At 38.5% G+C, this 22,586-nt stretch overlaps 1 protein-coding gene across 1 annotated transcript; it reads left to right on the top strand.

Annotated features, from left to right (window-relative positions):
• The first annotated feature begins 1,137 nt into the window (after window positions 1–1,137).
• LOC109425354 (serine protease 7) lies at window positions 1,138–18,834 on the top strand. Its single transcript, XM_029873946.2, has 4 exons — window positions 1,138–1,599; window positions 1,667–1,904; window positions 2,027–2,211; window positions 18,389–18,834. The coding sequence occupies exons 1-4, from the start codon at window positions 1,506–1,508 to the stop codon at window positions 18,769–18,771; spliced, it is 900 nt and encodes a 299-aa protein (XP_029729806.2). The 5' UTR covers window positions 1,138–1,505; the 3' UTR covers window positions 18,772–18,834.
• Window positions 18,835–22,586: the final 3,752 nt, after the last annotated feature.

Raw genomic sequence — 22,586 nt, 5'->3', positions numbered from 1 at the left:
CTCGAAGAATTCTGGAATCCTTTTTATGATTTTAGTAAGAATTCCTTCAAAGAATCCTCCAAGAGTTTCAAGATTTTCAAGAAATTTCTCCAGAAATTCTTTGTGATATTCCTCCGAGCATTTCTCCAGTTTTTGCCCAGAAATTCCTTCAAAAAATTCAATTCCCGGAGAAATGCCTTAACAGATAGCAGAGAAGTTCATCTAGCCAATCCTTTAGAAGTTTCTTCAAATATAACTCCAAATGGCTCTCAGCGATTCGATGCACGAAAGCTTTCCAGATTGGAGGAGCAATCTACCCAGGAACTGGTAGCAAAAGTTTTGCAGGTTTTACTGGGTTTTTCGTCTTTTTTCAGATTTTTTTGGGATACCAGTATTGGCTTGGCAGAAGTAATGTCGCCCCCAGTCTGATTCAATGATTTTCACAACCGTAATCATAATATAACCCTCAGATCTACAGAGACCAAACAACAATTCATTGCTATTTACATTATAAAAAGCTGTACAGTTTACTCTGGCCAAAATAGATCACTGACCAAACCTGATGCTTTTATGATTAGTGGAGATCGAAACATATTTGGTCTTATATTTATTTAAGAAGTCCGAGAAGATCAACACAAAAATGTGCTGATCTTCTGTGACACAATTGTGAGAGAAAACTAAAGTTCCACGTGAAATATACTATCGTTTAAACACATACAATCAGACGTAACACTTGCGAAAATTCCATCGACCACGCTTATAACGATCATTTTAAAATCTTCATAGTTGTGGCTTTTACAACTAGATGAGTGCGCATCGTTTTTCATTGCGTTTGAAGTTTCACACTAGCGCCATCTGTTGACAATATTGCACAACGCAGTGTTTCGTGAAACATTTCCACCAGTGATTGCAGTGTAAACTGGGCGATGGATTTTCACGAAAATTTGTCTAGGTCTTACGTCTGTTTGTCTGTGGGTTAAAGTTGTACCCGAACTTTGGGTCCCAAAGTCATAAAATGAGTTGGGAGACAATATAATGTTGGATCGCAGCGCCAGAGCTACTCTTGCAATTTGTACATTGGTTTTTCCGTATAACCTACTGCGATGATCCTCTTCTCAGATTTAGTGTTGAGCTACGACTGAGAGCATCGATCGCCTCGCCGAGCGATTGATCGCTGTAATCGATCGGTCCTCATCGCCTCGCGTCCAATCCGTTGTTGCGTTGCCTTTCGTTGTCGCATGAGTAATTCAGCAACGGCGGTGGCCGGTAAGGGATTTCAGTATAGGTAGTTTCAGTTCAGGTTCGTAATGAGGGGATTCCCGTCCGCCTGTCTCGGACGGCCGTTTTATTTATTGTCGCCGTATCGTTTCCATTACGGACGGATCAGACGGAAAGGGAGCGGTTTCGTGCTGGGACAAACCAAGTTGATAAGAGTATGTTGAAAAAATGCGAGTTTGGAAGCGGTTGACGGCTCTCTGCTCAGTTTGCAGTCGACGATCGTGGAGAAAACAGCCGACTTCGTTACGATGGGTGATTTTCTCGGTAGAACCCTGGTAGGGTGCGCGTTGTTTATAGTTTTTGCGGGGGTGCAGTTCGGGAATTGTGATCGTGATCCATCTTGTGAGAAACTGGTTCAACGTAGACGATGATCGGTTGAATAATCTTCATACCGAAATTCGCATTTCAGCTTTTCACTTTCCGGACGTAGCCCAACTGGAGTTGAGCGATGTCTTGAACAAAAACTGCGGCAATACTCCATACGGCGAGGATCGGGATCGTCCGTTGGAGGGTCGCCTCCAGGAATCGCCTTGGCTGGTGCTGTTTTACTTTCCAGAAGAGCAGGTGAACTTCTGCCATGGCACATTGATCACGACGAAGCACGTCCTGACGACAGCCGTTTGTGCCAGCAATATAGTACCAGACGAGTAAGTGTCCTACATATGTTATAGCAGAGACAACTGATTTTGCAAGCGTAACAGATAGAGCGAGGTCGAGGTCAAGACGTGCGCGTAACTTCGCTGATAACGAAGATTCTTTTGTTTTGTAGAACTTTTATTAGTTTGGGCGAGTACGATACTGAGAAGGATCAGGACTGCGAGCAGATAAAGTGCTCGGATCCGGTACAACGGCGAATTCCCAGCAAAGTCATTCGACATGAGCAGTTCGATCCGGAAACCTTTGAGAACGATCTGGCAATGGTGGTGTTGGATCAGGACGCACTACTGAGCGATTGTGAGTATTAATTTAGATGAACGTTAGGTTTGGGTTAGTGAGACGTGTGAATGTATCAGTATAATGAGAGTATATGACAGGTGTGGAAGAAGAAGAAGAAATGACTGTATATTAGTAAGGAGAGAAAAATGTAAACACGAATAGTGTCTTTGACACGGGTTCTTATAGGACCTCGCTTTGCTTCTGGTAGTGAAACACGTATTTCTCGCACACAAAGTCTTACCTTCCACACCTCTTTTAGACACTCAGTTTTGGTGTCAGTGCAGCACAGCGTCAGCCTTTTGACACAAAAAGCCAGCATGATACAGTTGAGCATTTTGTTGCATACAAACATATACATGACGTCTCATGACTAGCGCAAATATGCTTTGAAATTCGCCATCAAAGTCATTGTTTGGAAATATCGGCAACAGCACAACATACCACCAACACTTAACTGGCCTCGCTGCTGTGTGAACAATGACCAGGCTTTCCATGAGGGTCAATTTGACATCAAACACAATAAGATAATCGTTATTGTTGGCTGATGTTGATACTGCTTTGAACGATAATGGATGCGTAGCGTAGCGTTACGGTCCATACAAAATATTTTTGGTTTACATACAAAAAACGTTACAAGAGAGAGGGGGGAGTCTAAAATTGTCGATTTTAGCGTTACGTATTTGTTTACCATGCCTTACTCAGTGGGTAACTTGAAGTAACCTCACAATGTTGAAGTCCATATATGGTGGCGCCTTTGTTTTGATGCGGCGAAACCCAACAAACGTTGAATCATCGTAACGCTACGCTGGACACCCCCGTTCCCCCTATAGCGTTACGTAATTTGTGTACGATGCCTAACCAGCTCTTGAAGTCAAACTAAAAAAAGCATTCTCGATTCCTATGAGATGATATGAGCGTCCTAGCAAATATAAGAACCCGAAAATGATCAGTATCCCTCCTTTTTTTACGTGCTTGCTTGGATTCCTTCAGAAATTGATCCAGGAACTCGGTCGTTATATCTACCAAGGTTTCTCACAGAAACTTCTAAAGTTTTTTTTTTCAGAAATTCTTCCAGGGATTCTTTAATACATTTCCCCAGGGCTTCCTTTCGATGTTCCATCAACAAGAACGCTTCTAGGTAGATTGCAACCCTGAAACTCCACCTGGAATTCCATCCGGTATTTTCTCTTCCGGATTCTTCCAGAAAAATCCTAGGAATTCTAGAGAAATTCATTAAAAAATACGTTAAGAGTTTTTATAGGGATCTTTGCAGACGAGTATCTATGCGTTTCTCCAGGTATTCTGGATTTTTTCAGAAATTCATCCACAGATTTCACCAAGTATACTTTCAAAAAATCCTCCAAGAATTTTATTAAAGGGCTTTTCCAGGAATATTCCTACACATTCCTCAATATTTTTTTATCTAGCAATTCCACCAAGGTTTTACCGAGAAATTTCTCCAGGAAGATCTTGAGAAAATCATCCTGGGATTCTCCCAAGAAGTTTCCTAGAATTTCTTCGGATATGCCTCCAGAGATACATTCAAAAGTAGGTATTTCCTAAAATGTCTACAGGGTTCTTACTGATTTCTACACTACCATCAATCCTCGGGTACAAATGTGGAAATTCGCTTATGTGTACGTTAATAGAATAAGAGGCTCAAACTGAAACTTCAAGGGAAGAGTCCACTCTCCTTATCATTGAACTCCTTAGGGTTTCTTTCAGAAATTCCTTTGGGGAAATATTCTCCAGAGACTTCTTCAGAATTTAAAGAATTTCTTCAGTTTCTTCAGTAAGAGATTTCTTTAAAAGTTCTTTCGAGGAGTTTGCAGAAATTCTTTCTAAAAAATACCTTAACAAATCTTGCAGGGTCTGCTTCGGGAATTTTTCTCAGGGGTTCTCCACGAATTGTTTGAGAAATTCCTATTTGTTCAGATATTTTTCCAGTATTTTTCAGATGTCCTTCCAGAAATTTCACAAAAATTACTGAACATTTCTTGAAGGATTTCCTGTACGAAAGAAATTTCTGACAAACTTCTGGAGATACTTCGGAAAACTCCTGTAAGAAATTCTATACAATTTTTTAGACAAACATTCTTGAAGCAATTTCTGATATAAGATATCTTATGACACAAGATATCTTATGAGTAATTCTAGGTTGAACGGCAAGGATGAAAGCTTACCATGAGAGACTAATAGAGAAACTCCGCAAGTAATTCCAAAAAGAAAGGGCTACTTCTGGATTCCCTGGAGGAATTCCTCCATTCTTCGAAGAATACCGGGAGACATTCCTTTAGGATTCTCTGGAGGAATTCTGGCAGAAATTCCTAGAGTATTCGCTGGATGAATTATGTGAGGAATTTCTGAAGAAATACGAAGCTTCCTGGAGGAATTTCTGGAGATTTTTTTAAGGAATTTCTGAAAAATTTTACTAATGAATTCATGGAGGAATTCCAAAAGAAATTTCAACAAAAAATTCTGGAAAAAATCCTGGAGGAATCCGTGGAGGATTCCCTGGAGGCATTCTTGGAAAAGTTCCGTTACACATTCCTTTTGGATTTTCTGGAGGAATTCTGGCGGATATTCCCAGAGGATTTTTTGGAGGAATTCCTGGAGGAATTTCTAGAGTTCTTCCTCGAGAAATTTCTGAAAGAATTTCCTGGAGGAATCCACGGAGGTATTTCTCGAGGAATTCTAGGAGGAATTCCTGGAAGAGTTCCGTGAAAAATACCTTTAGGGTTTTGTGGAGATCCGTGTAGCGATTCCTAGGGATTCCTCTGGAAGAAATTTTGGGGGAATTCTGGTATACACTCTTAGAGGATTTTTCCTAGAAGAAATTTCAGAAGGAATCTCTGGAGGAATTTCAGAGGAACTCTTACAGGAATTCCTAGAGGAATTATCTGAAGAAATTCTGGAGAAATAAATGAGGCTTCCTGGAGGAATGTCTGAAGGAACTCCGCGAGGAATTTCTGGAGAAATTTTTCGATGAATTTCTGAAGAAATTTGTTAATTAATCCCTGGAGGAATTTCTGAAGAAATTGTAGGAAAAAATCCTGGATAAATTCATGGAAAAATCCGTGGAGGCATCTTGTAGGAATTTCTGGAGGAATTCCTGGAAGATTTTTTGGGGAATCCACTGGAGGAATCTCTGTAGATTGCAACAAGGATTTCGATCAAAATGTTCTATTTTGCTCCATGATCATATATTGCACGTTCATTGTATTGCCCCCCCTAAGCAAGAACTCTGCGCACGCTAGTGATACAGTCTAGACCCCTACTACACGGTTGGGTTGGTTGTGCAGTAGGAATGCGTGTTGTAGGAATCCAAGAGCTTATGGGATTTCGCCTAATTGGGGGTGTAAGCGAATATTTCTGGCGAATTATAAGATAGCACCATACTTTCTTTGGCAAAGTTGTAGTACTAGAATAGATCTACCACACAATGCCAACTAATGCCGTTTTCGTTTTTGCGGCGGTGCTACACCGTTTCGTGCTACACTTTTCAATGAAAAAACGTACGTTTTTGGTGTAGTTGAATTGGTGTGCGTGTATAAAAATCAAAATATTAACAACTTCGCAAACGCTGATTGGCGGACGCGGTGTACACCAGCTACACTCCCGATTTTCTGAGTGCTGCACTATCGTGAGTTGTGCAGAAAAAGTGCTCATCCGGTGCAGCACGAGTATCAAAAACGAAAATTTTCGGTGCAAAAGTGCTGCACCGATGATGTACCACCGCCGCAAAAACGAAAACGACATAACATCCCATGTAGAAGTGATTGCTATGTACACTCGCCAGTAGAAGCACTCATAACTATCATATGCGATATCTTTATTTGGATCAATGCTGTCTTCAGCAAAGTTGTTCAGTAGGTCAAGAACAATCTTGTGATTCACCAATTATTTTGTGATTTCTTCGCTAGGTTGCGCTAGTCGTCAAGTAAAGTTTCAAACTTCTCTAGCTCGCGATCTACAGCAGCAAGAAAAGTGTAAATTTATACATTAAGCTTGTAGTCTACAATGATTGACAAAATAAATAAATAAATAAATAAACATTTGAGTTGTTTGGCAAAGTTCTTCAGGAAGTCAAGAGCAATCTGGTGATTCAATAATTAATTGGTAATTTCGCAGCTAGGTGGCGCTGCTAGTCGTCAAGTAAAGTTTCAAGCTTCTCTATTTCGGGATCTAGAGCAGATAGAAAATTGTCGTCTTCGGCAAAGTTTTTTCAGGAAGTTGAGAGCTAACTGGTGATTCAACGTTTAGTTGGTGATTCCGTCGCTAGCGGGTGCTAGTTGTCAAGTAAAGTTTTAAACTTCTCTATCTCGGGATCCAGATCCTGGTGATAGCTCTTGCTTCCCACAGGATTTTGCCGAAGACGACACTCTTGTGTCTGCTCTGGACCGCGAGCCAGAGAAGTTTGAAACTTTATTTGATAACAAGCGCTACCTAGTGGCTAAATTACCAACTAAATGTTGAATCGCCAGATAGCTATTGACTTCCTGAAGAACTTTGCCCAAAACGACACTTTTCTATCTGTTCCGAGATAGAGAAGTTTGAAATTTTTACTTGGCAACTAGCGTCACTTAGCGATGAAATCACCAATTAATTGTTGAATCACCAGATGATTGCACGACATTTCCCCGAAAAACGATTCCTCGAACGAACCGTTTCCCCGAAATATTTAAAATACTATTTTTGATACTGGTTTCTAATCATTTTCTTGATTAATTCCATTGTCTGAACTAGTCATTGAAACGAAATAGCGGAAAGTTAGCCTTAGTACAAAGTGTGCCGATATGTAGTCTTGAGAAAGATATCAAGATCATGGAAACTTTCACTCCTCATTGATATTGAGCATTCCCTCTTATCATGATTTTTTCGAGATGTAATGTTCTTCATGATGCTTCAAGGGAGCGTCCATAAATGACGTAGCTTTTTAGGGGGATGGGGGAGTCTGGGATTGTGTGACGAACCATGTATTAGGTATAAGAAAATATGCTACGAGGGGTACGAGGGGGTGGGATGGTAGTTAACAATCGGTCAAAAACATGCTACGTCATTTATGGACGCTCCTCAATGAGGTTTGCTCTTCTTTTGAATATAAGTCGTTCTTTTCTGTTGTATTGATTGAAAATTATATGACACTCAACTAAGATCACGCTCATCATAATTTTCCCTTTTATTCATATTTAGACTGTTCTTTACATTTATTTTTGAAAACGCCATTAAAACGCATAATATCTTTAAAAAGAGTCATCGTGATTGTGGTAGTAATCTCCTAAAGTTCATTGTCATTGTGAAATATATGATCCAGATAACTTAAACATTAAGTCTTAAAGTATTCTTGCTTGCGAAGGAAGTCTGTTGGCACAATTTTAATGTGTATTAACAGGCTTTAAAACGAAAAGTCAATGGAACTCAATTCGTTTGACAAATAGATTTGAAGCTAAGCACTCTTCAATGTTTTTGTGAATCAATGGATCAATCATGATCGAAGTTGCATTAGGAAATGTCATTTCTAAAGAACATATTAGTAATTGAACTGCTGACAATATTCTGAAAGAACAGTATGTTATGAAAGAAGGGAGAATCTTTGATAAAGATTTCTACTATAACGCCTATAGATACTCGAACACGAACTTGTCACAAAAAAAAATTAAATTCATACAGCAGCAGTCAAATTACTGATGATTAATTGAGCAGTTCAACTTGAAAGAACAGCCTATATTTGAAAGAAGGAGAATTTTATTAAATGAAAGTTTATCAATCGAGCCAAAAAGACGGTGCTGGACCCTGTTGGCAGAAGCATGTCAGGCCGAAGCACGTTAGGCCGCAGTTCATCAGGCCGAAAGTGTCATTACGCCGGACGGGCATTAGTCCCGTTGAGTTGAAAGCAATGAAAAAACCCAGTTTGATCACACATAAATCCCAATACTCAAAAGAATAGCCGAAAAGAAGGTGAATCTGTCAAGATTCATGGAATGCAAAAAAACTTAAGGGACTCAAACATCTTCTAGGACTTCGAAAACAAATTTTAACATCGTTTATGAAGAAAATTAGAAAGACAGCCTACTGACCCATTCTGCCCTATGAACTTTAGCTTAGTACTTAGTACTTCGGTCTGAGGTACTTTGGCGAAGCGTACTTCGTCCCAAAGACCGGATCCTCGTAGTTGCGCATTGAGTCAATGTTAAATAACTAATGTAGTATGTTTTCGGGGAAACGGTACATTTGGGAAACATTTTTCGGGGAAATGGTACATTCGGGGAAAAAACTTTCGGGGAATTGGTTTTCGAGGAAATGCCGTACAATCCACCAACCACCAGATAGCTCTTGACTCCCCAAAAAAATTTGGCGAAGTCGACCTAGAAGTCGAATCTTTTCTATCTGCTGTGGATTCCGAGATAGCGGAGTTTGAAACTTTACTTGTCGACTAGCGCCACCTAGCGGTGAAATCACCTACTAATTGTTGAATCACCAGATTGCTCTTGACTTCCTAAAATCACCAACTAAATGTAGAATCTCCAGATAACTCCTGACTTCCTAAAGTACTTTGCCGAAGTCGAAATTTTTCTCTGCTGTGAATCCCCCAGATAGCGGAGTTTGAAACTTTACTTGACAACATGCGCCACCTAGCGACGAAATTACCAACTAAATATAGAATCACCGGATAGCTATTGGCTTCCCTAAGAAATTTGCCTAAGACGCTCTGGATCCCGAGATAGAGAAGTTTGAAACTTTACTTGACGACTAGCGCCACCTAGCGAAGAAATCTCAAAATAATTGGTGAATCACCAAGACAGCATTGTTTCAAATAAAGTAGTTCTTGAGATATCGCATATTTTTTTGTTGTTTTTTTTTGTTCGTGAATTTTAACTTCTGCTAATTCTTCACACAGATATCGCATGTGATAACTTATGAGTGCGTCTACTGATGAGTGTACATAGCAACCACTTCTACATAGCGCCTCTAGCGGCGAAATTGCCAACTAACTGGATGTTAGTCGGCATTGTGCGATAGAGCTACTCTAATACTACAACTTCGCCGAAGAAAGTATGGCGCTATCTTGTAATACGCCTGAGATATTCGCTCACACCCTAATAGGCGAAATCCCATAAGCTCTGGGACTCCTACAACATGGACTGCCGTGTAATAGGTGACCGTGTAGACGGAAGCCGTGTAGTAGAAGTCAAGACTGTATGTGATTGAAGCACGTTAGAAGTATTCTAGACATCTATCATACATACTTTACACAGCAAAAATATATGAATTTTAATTGCAACGTAAATCGAAATCTGATGTAATTATCGGTCATGTAATTGTTGAATCTCATTGAAATATCATCGCGCATAATGTAATTCAGCAACGCTTACTTCCTTTTGCAACATTAAATTATCTGTCCAACAATATTACAGCCAAGCGTCACAATTCCATTCGATGTATCATATGTTTACTGATGTACAAGAAAGTTTGAAGCAAATAGCCATTAACTTTACATGACCTGCCTGTAATGCTGATAGATTGACAATTCAACATGACGCCCAGGTAAACAAACTAACCGTGGTGCGCTTGAAGTGATTAGTTTGTTACTTTTTCCGATCGATCACTGGTAAGTTTTGTTAATTATGATTCACGCAATGAAATTCAATATTCCATTATATATTCCCTTTCGATCAAGCTCAGCGCGTCACAGTAAACGCAGTGGCTGTCGAAACAGCAGCAGGAGCAACAGAAGCCGCGCGATCAAGAACCAAGGAATCGATCGAAGCTGAGACTGCGAATCCTGGTACGACCGGCATGCATCCAAGCTTGATAATGATGGGGAAAATCTGCTGCATTCGTGAAATAAAGCCTGCGCACTTTAGAATCGGTACGCTTTCTATTGGCTGCAGATCAAAAACGGTTTAACCTAGATAAAAATGTTGTAAGAAGCAAATGAAGCTTATTTATTGAGTTTTGTAGGAAAAATATGAAAAATTCAGTTTTTATTTGTTCAAGATAAAATTTTGACCTGATTGTGAAATTCATGCCATTTTATTCTGCACAAACCAATGATCGTCAATATTTTCAAATTTCTCAGCTTTCGGGCTGATATTTCCGCAAGAAACAAAATTATACTCATCAAACATATGCTCAAAACAAGTTACGACATTAAACTTTTGACAAATATGGTTCACAAGACCATAATAAACTTATAGCCTTATTGGCCATTCACGCTATATTCAAAACATAATTTTACTCACACTATTTTTTTATGAAAAAATATTTCTTGAGATCGTGTTTTGGATCTACAATTCCCCAATTCAAGTGGCCCATTTTAATTCATATCGAAACCTGGATTATTTTTGGAATTATTAGCAGTTATCCCTCACAGTAGTTGGAAATTAACAGTCATAAGGCTAACTCCTCATGATAATCCTAAAATAAGATAGTTTTCATGGATAAAACACTGAAAACCATATAGATTATGAAACTGTAGATGTGATGCTATGATCACAAATAAAAAACTTCTGAGTAGATTCAGTTTTATTAAAAAAAATCGTTAGATATTACATGCCATCAAAACACATATAATGAATTTCGTCAGCAATAGTCCATACAGCTTTCGAGCCACGATTAATCATATTGTTCTGCATCAAATAATTGATTTCTTGTATACCAATACTAATCGTATAGTATCCTTCCCGTATGCGTATTTGCCGAACTAAACCTTATGCGAAAACAACTTTTTTGACCTTAAATATCTATGCAAGTCTTTGATTTTCCATTAAACCCTTCAAAGGCTTACCATAGCTATATTGAAAATTTTAAAACACTTATGGAATATTTTACCTCCCTTTATCAACAATCATAATACCAAGAACTATTTTATACTGCGTAATTGGTGGGTTTGATAATTATATATTCCTACACAAATCTTGAATCTGACAATGATTGGTTTTTGCTCAATGTGTGCAGAAAAAACTGGCACTATTTACGAATTCAGATCAATAGTTCATCTAAAAATATAAAAACAGCAAATTTTATACTTTTCCTACAATCTACAATAGATAAGCTTCAATTGCTTCTAACAACACTTTTTTCCAAGTCACACCGTTTTTGAGCGGCAGCCGGTTGAAAGTGTACCGATTCTAAAGTGCGCAGGCTTTATGAAGCTCATTGTGTTGTGAAATTATGGAAATCACAAAGGCACAAAGTGAACTTTTGCAGAGATTGATTGAAAATGTGTTATTTGTTATTGGACTTCATTGTACTTGCTCTTGTATTGAAATGCCTAAAACCAAAGTTCCACACCATATTTACAAATAAATATATGTTCTAAAGCATAAACGTTTCATTTGTTTTTACTTCGCTAAATGGAAAAAAGTATCATTATTTATACTGGATTATTTGGCGCTGTAAACTTAAGCAAACCACTAAATTTACATGGCGTCAAAATCATTTGCGCATGAAACGTATAACATCATGTAAAGTTACTGCATATGTCACGCTCCAATTATGTGCATTATATATCATGTAAATGTACATTAATTTTTCGAACTGTGTATGAAGTTCGGCCATCCAATTTTTTACGAGTAGGTACCTAGCAAAGAATCGAAACGTTTTATTGACTATTCAGATGAATATATATCGAAGCCACTCCTAGAATTTTCAAGAGCACAAATCTGAGACATTAAAAGACGGATTACGCTGAAAAGTTGATCGATTGGTGACCCACTGGTGGTGACCAATCGATCATCTTTTCAGCGCAAACCAACTCACGGTTCTTCAGATTTGTGCTTTTGAAATTCTACAGGGGATGGCCAAAATGTTTGGGATAGGCAACTTTTTATTCTCTCACAAAAAAGATCAACAAGCTATAACTTTTAATAGGGCGCATCAAAAAATCTCAAATTTTGACTGTTTGTCAACCTGTTATGCATTGGCGTATCTAGGATTTTTTCCTAGGGGGTGCCTTGGGGGTGCCAGTTTCAGTGGCTTCTAGTTTGTTTTGCTTTTTTTTCTTAAAAGGAAATACCGAACCATCCTCAATTTTTTTCATGAAATATTGATATACTGCGTAGCTGAAAAAAAAAGCCCGCAAATTTGAACGCGCTATATTTTAAAGAACACTTTTTTTTAACCCAAACCGTTGTAATAATTTAACACTTTCCCCGCGATGTGAGGGGTTTGAAAACTTGATTGCGTATAATACATGGAATTTGTATTTTCAGTTTGAACTTAACAATCATCGAGACAACCCCTTTGTTTAGTGGATTGAAAATAATGAGGTCCGTAAGAATACATTTTTAGAGCAAGTGTAAATCTCTGAAACCATAAAATATCCACAAATTTGCATGTAACTTGTATTCATTGTGACATCCTCTTAGTTAAAATAGTTTTCACGAACAATTGGAAGAGTTATAAATACATAACATACTTAAAATTGCATATTCAGGACTGAATTAGGACGGAATTAGGTGCGAGCGAACTTCGATTTTTCTCTCCGGGATTCTGGTGCTCGCACCAAATTACGATTTCGAATGAATTGATAATATATCTGTTGAAAGGAATTGTGTATAAAGCTCAAAATTTGACTGGCGTAAAACCATTGTAGTAATCAGTCAAAATTTCAGCTTCGTGCATTCGACCTGCTTACAGTCGTATCATAGCAGTTCGACTGCTAAACTGCCCTATATTAGCAATTGAAATGCTATTTAAAATCAGACAGCAGTTGTGTAGCATTTCAAATGCACGGTATATTTTGGTTAACAAGCAGCATAACTGCTACTTTGTTGCTATAAAACTGCTAACTGAGATGAGTGATGATGCTAAACCCACAACACATTTCCACTTTCTAAGTAACGTTCCAGAATTGTTCAATTAATTAAATCGCCAATAATTGTTCGGCTGTAGAAGCCATTATCATTTGCATGCCCTGTCTTTTATAGGTAGCAACAAAAAAATCAATGGAAAAAACACGCTTTGGCAAATAAATCCCATGGTTAGTCTTCTATGCTCGATTCCATTATCAGCACATGCCGAGCCCATAGCATAACGCAGCGACTGCCGGTGTATTTTTCAACCCTTAAATAGGTCAAAAATCCAACGCACATTATCTAATCATCTATAGCTTACCCTGTAACGCGGCTCAGCACCATCGTCAACCCAAGGATCGAGGGATCAAATCCCAATTTCGCTGAAATTAGCAAAAAATCAACAACAGCAATTCAAAACGTGTCCCGCAAGCCGCAAAAGTTGCACAGAAGAGTGAGGACAAAAATAATAGAGTAAGATGCCGTAAAATGGGCAGGGGAAAATATTTTTGTTTTTGTTTTTGACAATCTGGGGGATAAGAAAAATAAGCATTTAATCAGCCGTATATTGGGCCAAAACCTGCATTTAATTAGCACTTATGGCGCATATACGGCAAATTAGCATTTAATGACCTGCTGTAAAGGCGCATATAGTGCCGAATTAATGCTGTTTTAACTGCTTATTGGTTACCTGGGGAATAATCGTGTCTGGTTTGTGTAGGAATGATAAGTAATTAACTTGATTTAAAGTAAACTCAATTAAATAATTTTCATCAAAAATATTCAATTGTACGATTTGCTTGAGTGCACTACCTATTTTGAAATTCGGAACGCGTTCGCAGAATGAACAAAAACGACCAGAACGACAAACAAACATGCGAGAGAACGTGCGAGATGATTTCGATGATGAGCCTGGATATCGTCAGCTGGCTTGAAGTGAGACGCAATGTAGCCAAGCAGCGAGAAAGAGATAAAAGAGAGCTTCGAGCAGCATTGAATGGGAGGATAGTGAAGGGAGGTCAGTTTGAAGAATGATGTGATCGAGAAGTGTTGTGCCTCTGTGCTCGTTATTGGAAAAAATAATAATTGAGAAAAAAAATTATTGAAAAGTAATTAAAGTTTTATTTATTTCATAACGGAAGATCCCGACAGTTTGTACGTATAATAAATACAAGACTTTTGTGTTTTCGGCAAAACATTCTTTCGGTAATACCTCAGGGAATATTTCTGGTAATTTATTTGGAAATTGTTTTGCAATTTATTTCAATTAAGTCTTCTTTTACAAATCTCCCCAACTATTGCTTTGGATTTGGCAAATATCTTCGGTAATATCTTTGGATCTCCTTCGGCCATTTCTTTAAGAATTTTTTTGGTAAAACTTTTGGAATTTGATACTGAACACCTTTCACGCATCCTTTGAAAATTTTCATCGAAAATTACTTTGAAAATTTCTTGGATTTTGGATTTTTTACTTCATTTGCCTTTGAAATGTTTTCTCGAGAATTGCTTCGCCAATTTTTAGTAGTCTTTCAAGCATTGTTTTGTTAATGCCAACAATTTTATTTATATTTGCTTTTTAAAATTCTCCAATTACTCTTCAGGCGATTCTTTCATTTTGTAATTCATTCCACAATGACTATGGGAGCTTCCTCACATTTTTTTTTTGGAAATGTCTTCGGCAACTCGTTCTACTTTTTTGGGATTTGCGTCATTTTTTTTGGACTTTTATTATCTATATTATTCGGTATTCCTTCGGAAATTCGTTTATAAATCGCTTTAAACGGTTCTTTAAAAATTCTGTCATGGTGATACAACGGCAATAACTTTTGGGATTGTTTCTATTCAAGAGGAATTCCTGGATGAGTCGTTAGAAAAATCCCTGGAAGAATCAACGACATTTCTGGAAGTATCCTAGGAAAATTGCCTAGAAGAATTCCAGCAAGAATGGCAGGAGAAATCCCTAGAGCAATTTCTGCAGGTATCATAGTAAAAACTTCAGGAGGAGACATAGGAGGCATTGCTGAAAAAATGATAAATATTTGGAGATATCCCTGGAATGGAATCCTTTAGGATCTTCAGGAGGATACACCGAAGGCAAGGCTCATAGGAAGATTGCTTTGAATAATCCCAGCAAGTTTTTCAATAAATCCCTGGAGAAATTCTTAGAAGAATCCCTATAAGAATTCCGGGAGGTATTACAGTAAGAATTTCTGGAAGAGTGCTAGGAGGCATTGCTGAAAGAATTACAGCAGGAATAGCTTGAGAAATCCAGCTGAAATTCTTGCAGGAAGACCAAGAGGAGTTCCTGGAGGAATCCCATGAGAAATTTATGAAAGAATCCTTGGATAAAATATCATGGATAAATATTCCTGGTGGAATCACCGGAGAGCTTCTGAAGAAATCACAGAAAAAATATCAGGAGGTATTATTAGAAGGATTCTGGGATGTATCATTGTAGAAATCTCAGCAGAAATCCTAGGAGGAATTGCTGGAGGACACTATACAGTAATTTCTAGAGAATCCCTATCAGGAATACCTGAGGGAATCCAAAGATAAAATCCTTGGAATACCTAGAGAAGTTCCTGCAAGAACTGGTAGAGCTATTTTGGAAGAATCTATTGCGAAGGCCCTGAAGGAATCGCAGGAGGAATTTTTGAAGGAATCTCAGGAAGATTTCCCGGAAGACTTCCAGCCACAATGCTAGGATAAATTGCGCAGAATTTCTGGGCATATCATAGTAATAAATGGAGAAATTGCAGGAAGAACCGCAGGAGAAGGTGTTGGAGGTGTTCTTGGAGGAAGGCCAAAAGGAGTTTCTACAGGAATTCCATGAAGAATTTCCGGAGGAATCTTTGGATAAAATCTCTGAAGGAATTCCTGGATGAGTCCTTGGAGAAATCCGTGGTAGAACAATCAAAGGAATTCCTGCAAGAATTCCTGGAAGTTTGCCTGAAAAGATCCCATGAGAAAACTCTAGAAGAATCCGTAGCATAATTTCTAAAGTACCACAGTTTGAATTTCTGGAGGAAGATTACCTTAAATAACCGCAGGAATTGCTTGACTAATTCCAGCTGAAATATCTGGAGGAATTCCTAGAACTCCAGAAGGTATCATAGAAATAATTTCTACAGATATCCTAGAATCAGAAATGCCCGGGTATCCTAAGAGAAGTTCCTCTAACAAATTCCTGGAGGAATACCTACAGTTCTCCTGGAACGAACTGGTAGAAGTATACTGGAGGAATCCCTGATGGAATTGCAGGAGGAATTTCTGGATTCTATGGGAATCTCAGAAAGATTTCCCGAAAGTATTGCAGCTAGTAAGTATGACAGGAGAAATCCCTAGAAGTATTTCTGAAGGAGTCCTAATGAGAATTACTTGAAGAATCCCAGCTGGAATTCATGGAGGAAGGTCAATAGAAGTTTTTGGAGAAATCCCTTGTGGAATTTCTGGAAGAACCTCTGGAGGAAGAAATCTCTGGAAGAATCATCGAAGGGATTTTTAGAAAAATCCCAGGGAGATTTTTCGGAAGAATTTCTGGAACAACTTCCCTAGTAGAACCTGAAGGTACCACAGTGAGAATTTTTGGAGGAATTCTAAGAGAAATTGCTGTAAGAATCACAGCAGGAGTTGCTTGAGGAATCCTAGCCACAATTCCCAGAGGAAGACCAATATACCTAAGCTCCTGGAGGAATTACATGAGAAATTTCTGGAAGATTCTCTGAATAAAATCTCTGAAGGAATTCCTGGAAGAATCACCGGAGGAACTTCTGAAAGAATCCCAGGAAGATTGTCTTGAATAATACCAACAGCAATTCCTGAAGGAATCCCAATAGACATTTTTAGAGGAATCCCTAGAAGAACTCTGAGAAGTATCAAATTAAGAATTTCCAAAGAAATCCTAGGAGAAATTGCTGGACCAATCTTTGTAAAAATTTCTAGTGTGTACAACCCCATCTGGACTCTGGAGAATTGTAAGGGAAGTTTGTTGAAGAAATATCGGGAGGAATCCATAAAGGAAGCCTACAGAAATCACTGTATGAATAGATAGAGGTATTACTGGAGGAATCCATGTTGATTGTTCAGGTATATAAGTATTTCCAGGTGTGATTAAGTTTTGCTCAAATGTATCATTAAAAATTATTAGAATTATTGTGGTAAGTTTTAAATTTTAGGTGACTGTCAAGGAAAAATTCTAGGGGGTGCCAAATTAGTTCTAGGGGGTGCCAGGCACCCCTGGAACCCCCCCTAGCTACGCCAATGCTGTTATGTGTGCATCACTGGTACAAATTTGGGCTCGATTGATTAATATTTCGCAAAGTTAGAACCGTGCGCGTAAAACACTATTTTTCAGACAACTAATTTTTGAGGTGTCATATCTCGGAAACCAGTGAACCGAATTGAATGAAATTTTGAACGTACACTAGCAATATGTAAATGCTTCACAAACTATTAAAACATAATTCCTTTTTGAACGTTGAAAAAAGTCATCATGGATTGACACTTTTTGGATTTTTCTTGAAAAAATGTAATTTTTTTACCTCAATGTCAGTTAATCTTAGTGTTGATATCCAAAGATTTTCAACTTCTGTTCTCAAGTTATCTCTAATCAGATATATTTGAGCCTATTTAGATTGAAGAAATAACACATTTAGTAATTTTTGTGTGGTATTGTAAATTTGACTTATTTTCCTCTATATTGGTAAAAATTTCAATCCGGTATAACTTAATTCGCCGTGAGAAAATATTACATTTTATAACGTCGTATTAGGTATCAATATATTGTTGATAAACGTTAAAAAAATCATTCAATTCGGTTCACTGGTTGCCGAGATATGACAGCTCAAAAATGAGTTGTCTAAATAATAGTGTTTTACCTGAACGGTTCTAACTTCACGAAAAATAATTCAATCGAGCCCAAATTTGTACCAATGATGCACATATAATAGGTTGACAAACAGTCAAAATTTGAGATTTTTTGATGCACTCTATGAAAAGTTACAGCATGTTGAATTTTTTTGTGGGAGGAAAAAAGTTGCCTATCCCAAACATTTTGGCCATCCCCTGTAAGTGTGGCTTCGTTATATATTCACCTTCACTGCTTCGATCTCCAAAGCGACGATGGGCAAATCCGTGAAGCGTATGTAGACCAGGTATATTAGAAAGCATGGCTTCCCCAGGGATCGAATCTTCTTCCAACAAGGAAGAATAATGTTCCTCCGGAAGGGAAGTTAAGCCCTTGCTTTCGAGATGAACTAGCGAATGACTGATCTAGCTAATATAGATAAAAGTAATCCTTTTGATTTCCAACAAAAGCTCTGTAGAGCAATAATACTCAGGACGTTCAGCAAAAGTTATCTGAACCACGGCTTATTTTTTTGTATGAATTTCTATTGCAGCGGTCAAGCCCATCTGTCTGCCACTGATCAAGTTCGAGATCGGCAACGTAAACCTGCCGAACGTGTACAACGCTCTGTGGACGAGCAAGTCGAGACCTCAACAGTACTGGATGCGTTACGTTGAGCTTGGAAGGTGCCGAGAGTTGGTACAAAATCGCATAGCCCTGGCCGAGGGCCAAATATGTGCCAGCAGCTATCGGAACGAAACCATCGAGATGATTGGCGGAGCAGGATCGGCCTTGGAGGTCGAATATCACAACCGAATCTACCAGGTGGCAATGCTATCGATTGGGATTTTGGACGCGGAACCGGGAACGCCTTTTGTGTACGTCGATATTCCCAAGTATGTCAAGTGGATTCACGACATGGTGAAAAATAATTGAGAGAGGGGATTTTATGTGACATTTTATGATGCTTGTTGATTTTTATTAGACAGTTTGACAAAATTTGGGAAAAGTTATTTCCTGATGACAGTCCTTGTCCTGGACGGCTTTAATTTTCATTGAACTCAAATCAAGCCTAACTTTACCAAACACCGTATTTTCGTATTTAACATATGTAAACAAAATAGTTATTTATAAAACGAGGTGCAAAAAGTTGATTTTTTCAGCACGAGTAGTACATTTATCCAACGAGGCTTGCCGAGTTGAATAAATACGAAGAGTGCTGAAAAAATCGAGTTTTGCAACGAGCAACATATAACATTTTATGTGTGACGAGCTTGGTGTTTTAGTTGGAAATTTCCAGTCAAAAGAGACTGAACATGGGTGCAGTTGCACTGCTAGATGAACCGCAGAGAGTGATAGTAGTCACCTGCTATCTATCCCAGTTGCGTCCGGAGGGGAAAGGATTGGGAGAGGGAAGCATTATCTGGCAGTACGTAATAGAGAAATCAATTTCACATTCATCAGTGGGGGTCATGGTGGGGGCGCATGGTTCACAATATTTTCAAATTATCGGGTTCGTCACTTTTCTTATTCGCTTGTTTACACAGGTGGAGACGCGGGGTCCTTGAGAACGTGGCACCTGCTCCAGATAGGGTGTTCAAATGTTTTGAAAAACGTTCTTAGGGGAAAGTGGGGTAAGATGCCATTAGTCAATAGTGCTTTCATTGTGCTTACAAAATGGTAACAGCAACAATACAATATTTGCTTGATACTTTAGTAGAAATATTCAACGAAACTAATGCATTTTCATCTATGGAATGTTATCTTATGGAAAATTTAAAAATTGCGTGCATTCGGGTATTTCCGACTCCCTTTCCTTCCTCTGTCCTGCTTTGTTTTCGTATTCTAAATACATGAAGAGTCACCTTCCTCCCTGTTGAACGATGGTCGTCATATTTAAATGATCCCTAACATGGATAGCGTAGACATCAACAAGCATGTGCCTCCATGTGTTTCTCAATCTCCTTGAAAACACATGGCTGGTAATAAAATCACCAGAAAACCTTTGCAAGCACGAACAACCGGAAGTTGACAATTTTCATTGGAAAATCAAAAGATTTTCCATGAGTTTGGCTTGCCTTCTTCTTCTTCTTCTTTATGGATCTACGTACGAACTTGGCCTGCGTCGTTTCAACTTAGTGTTCATTAGTGCATTTCCACAGTTATTAATTGAAGGGCTTTCTTGGCCTGCCATTCTTTATTACACCAACGATCCTAACCTCAAAATGACTGACAACTCTCAGGTCGTTTTTTTATTCTTCAATTACTTAACCTAATTTACAACTCTATTGTCCACTAGGGCACTGCGTGACTCAAGTGACCACGGTGCTGAAGCCTTATTGCATGCAGATATACGGTTTATTTAGAGCAATCAATACTTTATATGCAAACCTAAGGTTGACTTAAAGTGGAAATGGGCAATCATAGAATCAAATTAAGATTATACTGGTATAATCTTAGTTGAGTCACATAATTGCCATTTCCACTTTAAATCAACCTTAAATGTTCATGCAAAGTAATGATTGCTCTAAATGTACCGTATATCAGCATGCAATAAGGCTTCAGCACTGTGGTTACTTGGGGAGCGATTCCAATTGGAAGCTGTACTTGCATTTTGTCCAGTGCCTAAATGTATTCTATTCTAATTGTACTATATCAAACTGGTTTCCGTTGCGCTGCCTCCACTTTCTACCCTATCATGGTAGAATGATGAGCACGAGGATGTTGATGTTTGGCTGTAGGTTGTCCCGTTTCCAGTCCGTTTGGGGATCCATTATGAGTTCCCGTTCGCCGATGTCCAAGCATCCGAGTCCATTTGGGCCATGGGCTCAGAAGAGGGTCAGTGTCAGCTGCTCTCAGGGGGAAAGAGCAATTGACGAAAGTGCAAGGGCTGGGATCGAACCCATGACCATCTGCTTAAGAAGCAAACGTGTGACCAATTGTACCACGGACCCCGGTAGTGAGGTCATTTTGAGAGATGTAACATGAGCATGAACAGGACGGCATCAAGATCGATAAACTTGAATATATAATCTGTCTTTTTCGTGCATGTGTGTGGTCTGTCAAAATGACCTGAGAAGTTGTCACAAGGGGATTCCTTCCCACTAGCAATTCTCATTTGGTTTATTCGCCACTGCCAGATTCGTATTACTATTCGGCAAGTGAGTGGTACGCTTCTACATCTCCCGATCATCGTATTTTTTGCCATTTTAGTACTGGTGAGCTGCACTCTAGCTGATTGTCTGGAGAGATCGGCATCAGCCTGTCTTCAAAGAGGATCCCACCTCATAGGTACTTGGAGAGTTCGAGATGTATTTGCGTTTTGAAATGGGTTCTGTGGTTCTGTTGTGGTGGTGTACTGGTTTACAGATTTGAGAACCTCAACATTTCTTTATATTCCTCTCCTCTTCTTGGCGTAACGTCCTCCTGGGACAAAGCCTGCTTCTCAGCTTAGTGTTCTATGAGCACTTCCACAGTTATTAACTGAGAGCTTCCTCTGCCAATGACCATTTTGCATGTGTATATCGTGTGGCAGGCACGAAGATACTCTATGCCCAAGGAAGTCAAGGAAATTTCCTTTACGAAAAGATCCTGGACCGACCGGGAATCGAACCCGTCACCCTCAGCATGGTCATGCTGAATACCCGTGCGTTTACCGCCTCGGCTATATGGGCCCTTTATTTCTTTATATTCTGGTGGGTAATTTTCCATTCCATGGTTATCGGGTAAAAACTCTGTCGCACGCTATCAAGTAGCAGGTGACAAAGTGTCAAACATTTTCATGGCTAGCTTTGTTGATGTAATGAAGAATATCCCAAAAATATATAATATGTCAAATGAATCAGTTTAAGGAAGGTCCGGTAACCATAGTAAATTATGAAATGTTACTTTGTAGAGTAGATATGACTAGTGTTACGAGTGTAGATCTGATTTCTTTTTATTTGGAATAGTTTGGTTGGTCAGAAATGTTCTAACAAAATTTGGGAATTGTTTATATAGTTCTAAAGAGGTCATTATTCACATTTGGATGTATTCCCGAGTAGAAGCAAAAATCAGAACAATATCATTATTTGATATTCCTCAGTGAAGTACTCAGGATCATAATTAGCTATTGGTTTGTTTGACATAAGAGATAAAAGATCAAAAATAAGATCAAAAATTAGTATGGGGAAGAACATAATAATATCTCATTTTGATGTTATAAGATCAGACCAATATCTGGGGAGATCTGGGCTGTAGCACATCTAACCAATATCATAAAATGATCTGACAGATGGATTAGAGTAAAAAAAACAAAAATGGGTACTTTTCTATCCAAATTTGCTTGGAAAAATATAAAAACTATCGTTTCTCTCTGTTTTCGATCATAAATCGCTTACCACAACATTAGGAACACTGTTCCTATTATGGAGGTAAAATTTAATTTTGGTTCCTATTGTTGCGGTATCCCATTGAAATCATAACACTACCGTAACAATAGGAACACAGCAGCAAAAAAATTAAGGAAAATATTTTTTTAAAATAGGTTTTTGGGCACATCTTAAGCACACAAATGGTGACATCTCATAATTTAAGCATAATACATCTATTAAAGATGCCTTTTGGTAACATTTCAGTCGAAAAAGTGCTCAATTGCCACTACCGCAACATTAGGTACTACCACAACGATGGGAACAATTATCCTAACTGTGTTATTGTTTTCTCCATTTCATGCAACAAAGTTTTCCAAAGTTTTATTCCAACAGCACCAA

This window comes from Aedes albopictus, chromosome 1, assembly GCF_035046485.1.
Source record: "Aedes albopictus strain Foshan chromosome 1, AalbF5, whole genome shotgun sequence".
Taxonomy (NCBI): Eukaryota; Metazoa; Arthropoda; class Insecta; order Diptera; family Culicidae; genus Aedes; species Aedes albopictus.
The sequence above is the reverse complement of the archived record's forward strand: the minus strand, read 5'-3'. Positions and strand labels throughout refer to the sequence as shown.

Coding starts and splice junctions, on each gene's coding strand:
- LOC109425354 (XM_029873946.2), top strand. CDS start 1,506: ATGGGTGATTTTCTCGGTAGAACCCTGGTAGGGTGCGCGTTGTTTATA. Junction 1,600..1,666: donor TTGTGATCGTGATCCATCTT/GTGAGAAACTGG, acceptor TTCGCATTTCAG/CTTTTCACTTTCCGGACGTA. Junction 1,905..2,026: donor AGCAATATAGTACCAGACGA/GTAAGTGTCCTA, acceptor TTTGTTTTGTAG/AACTTTTATTAGTTTGGGCG.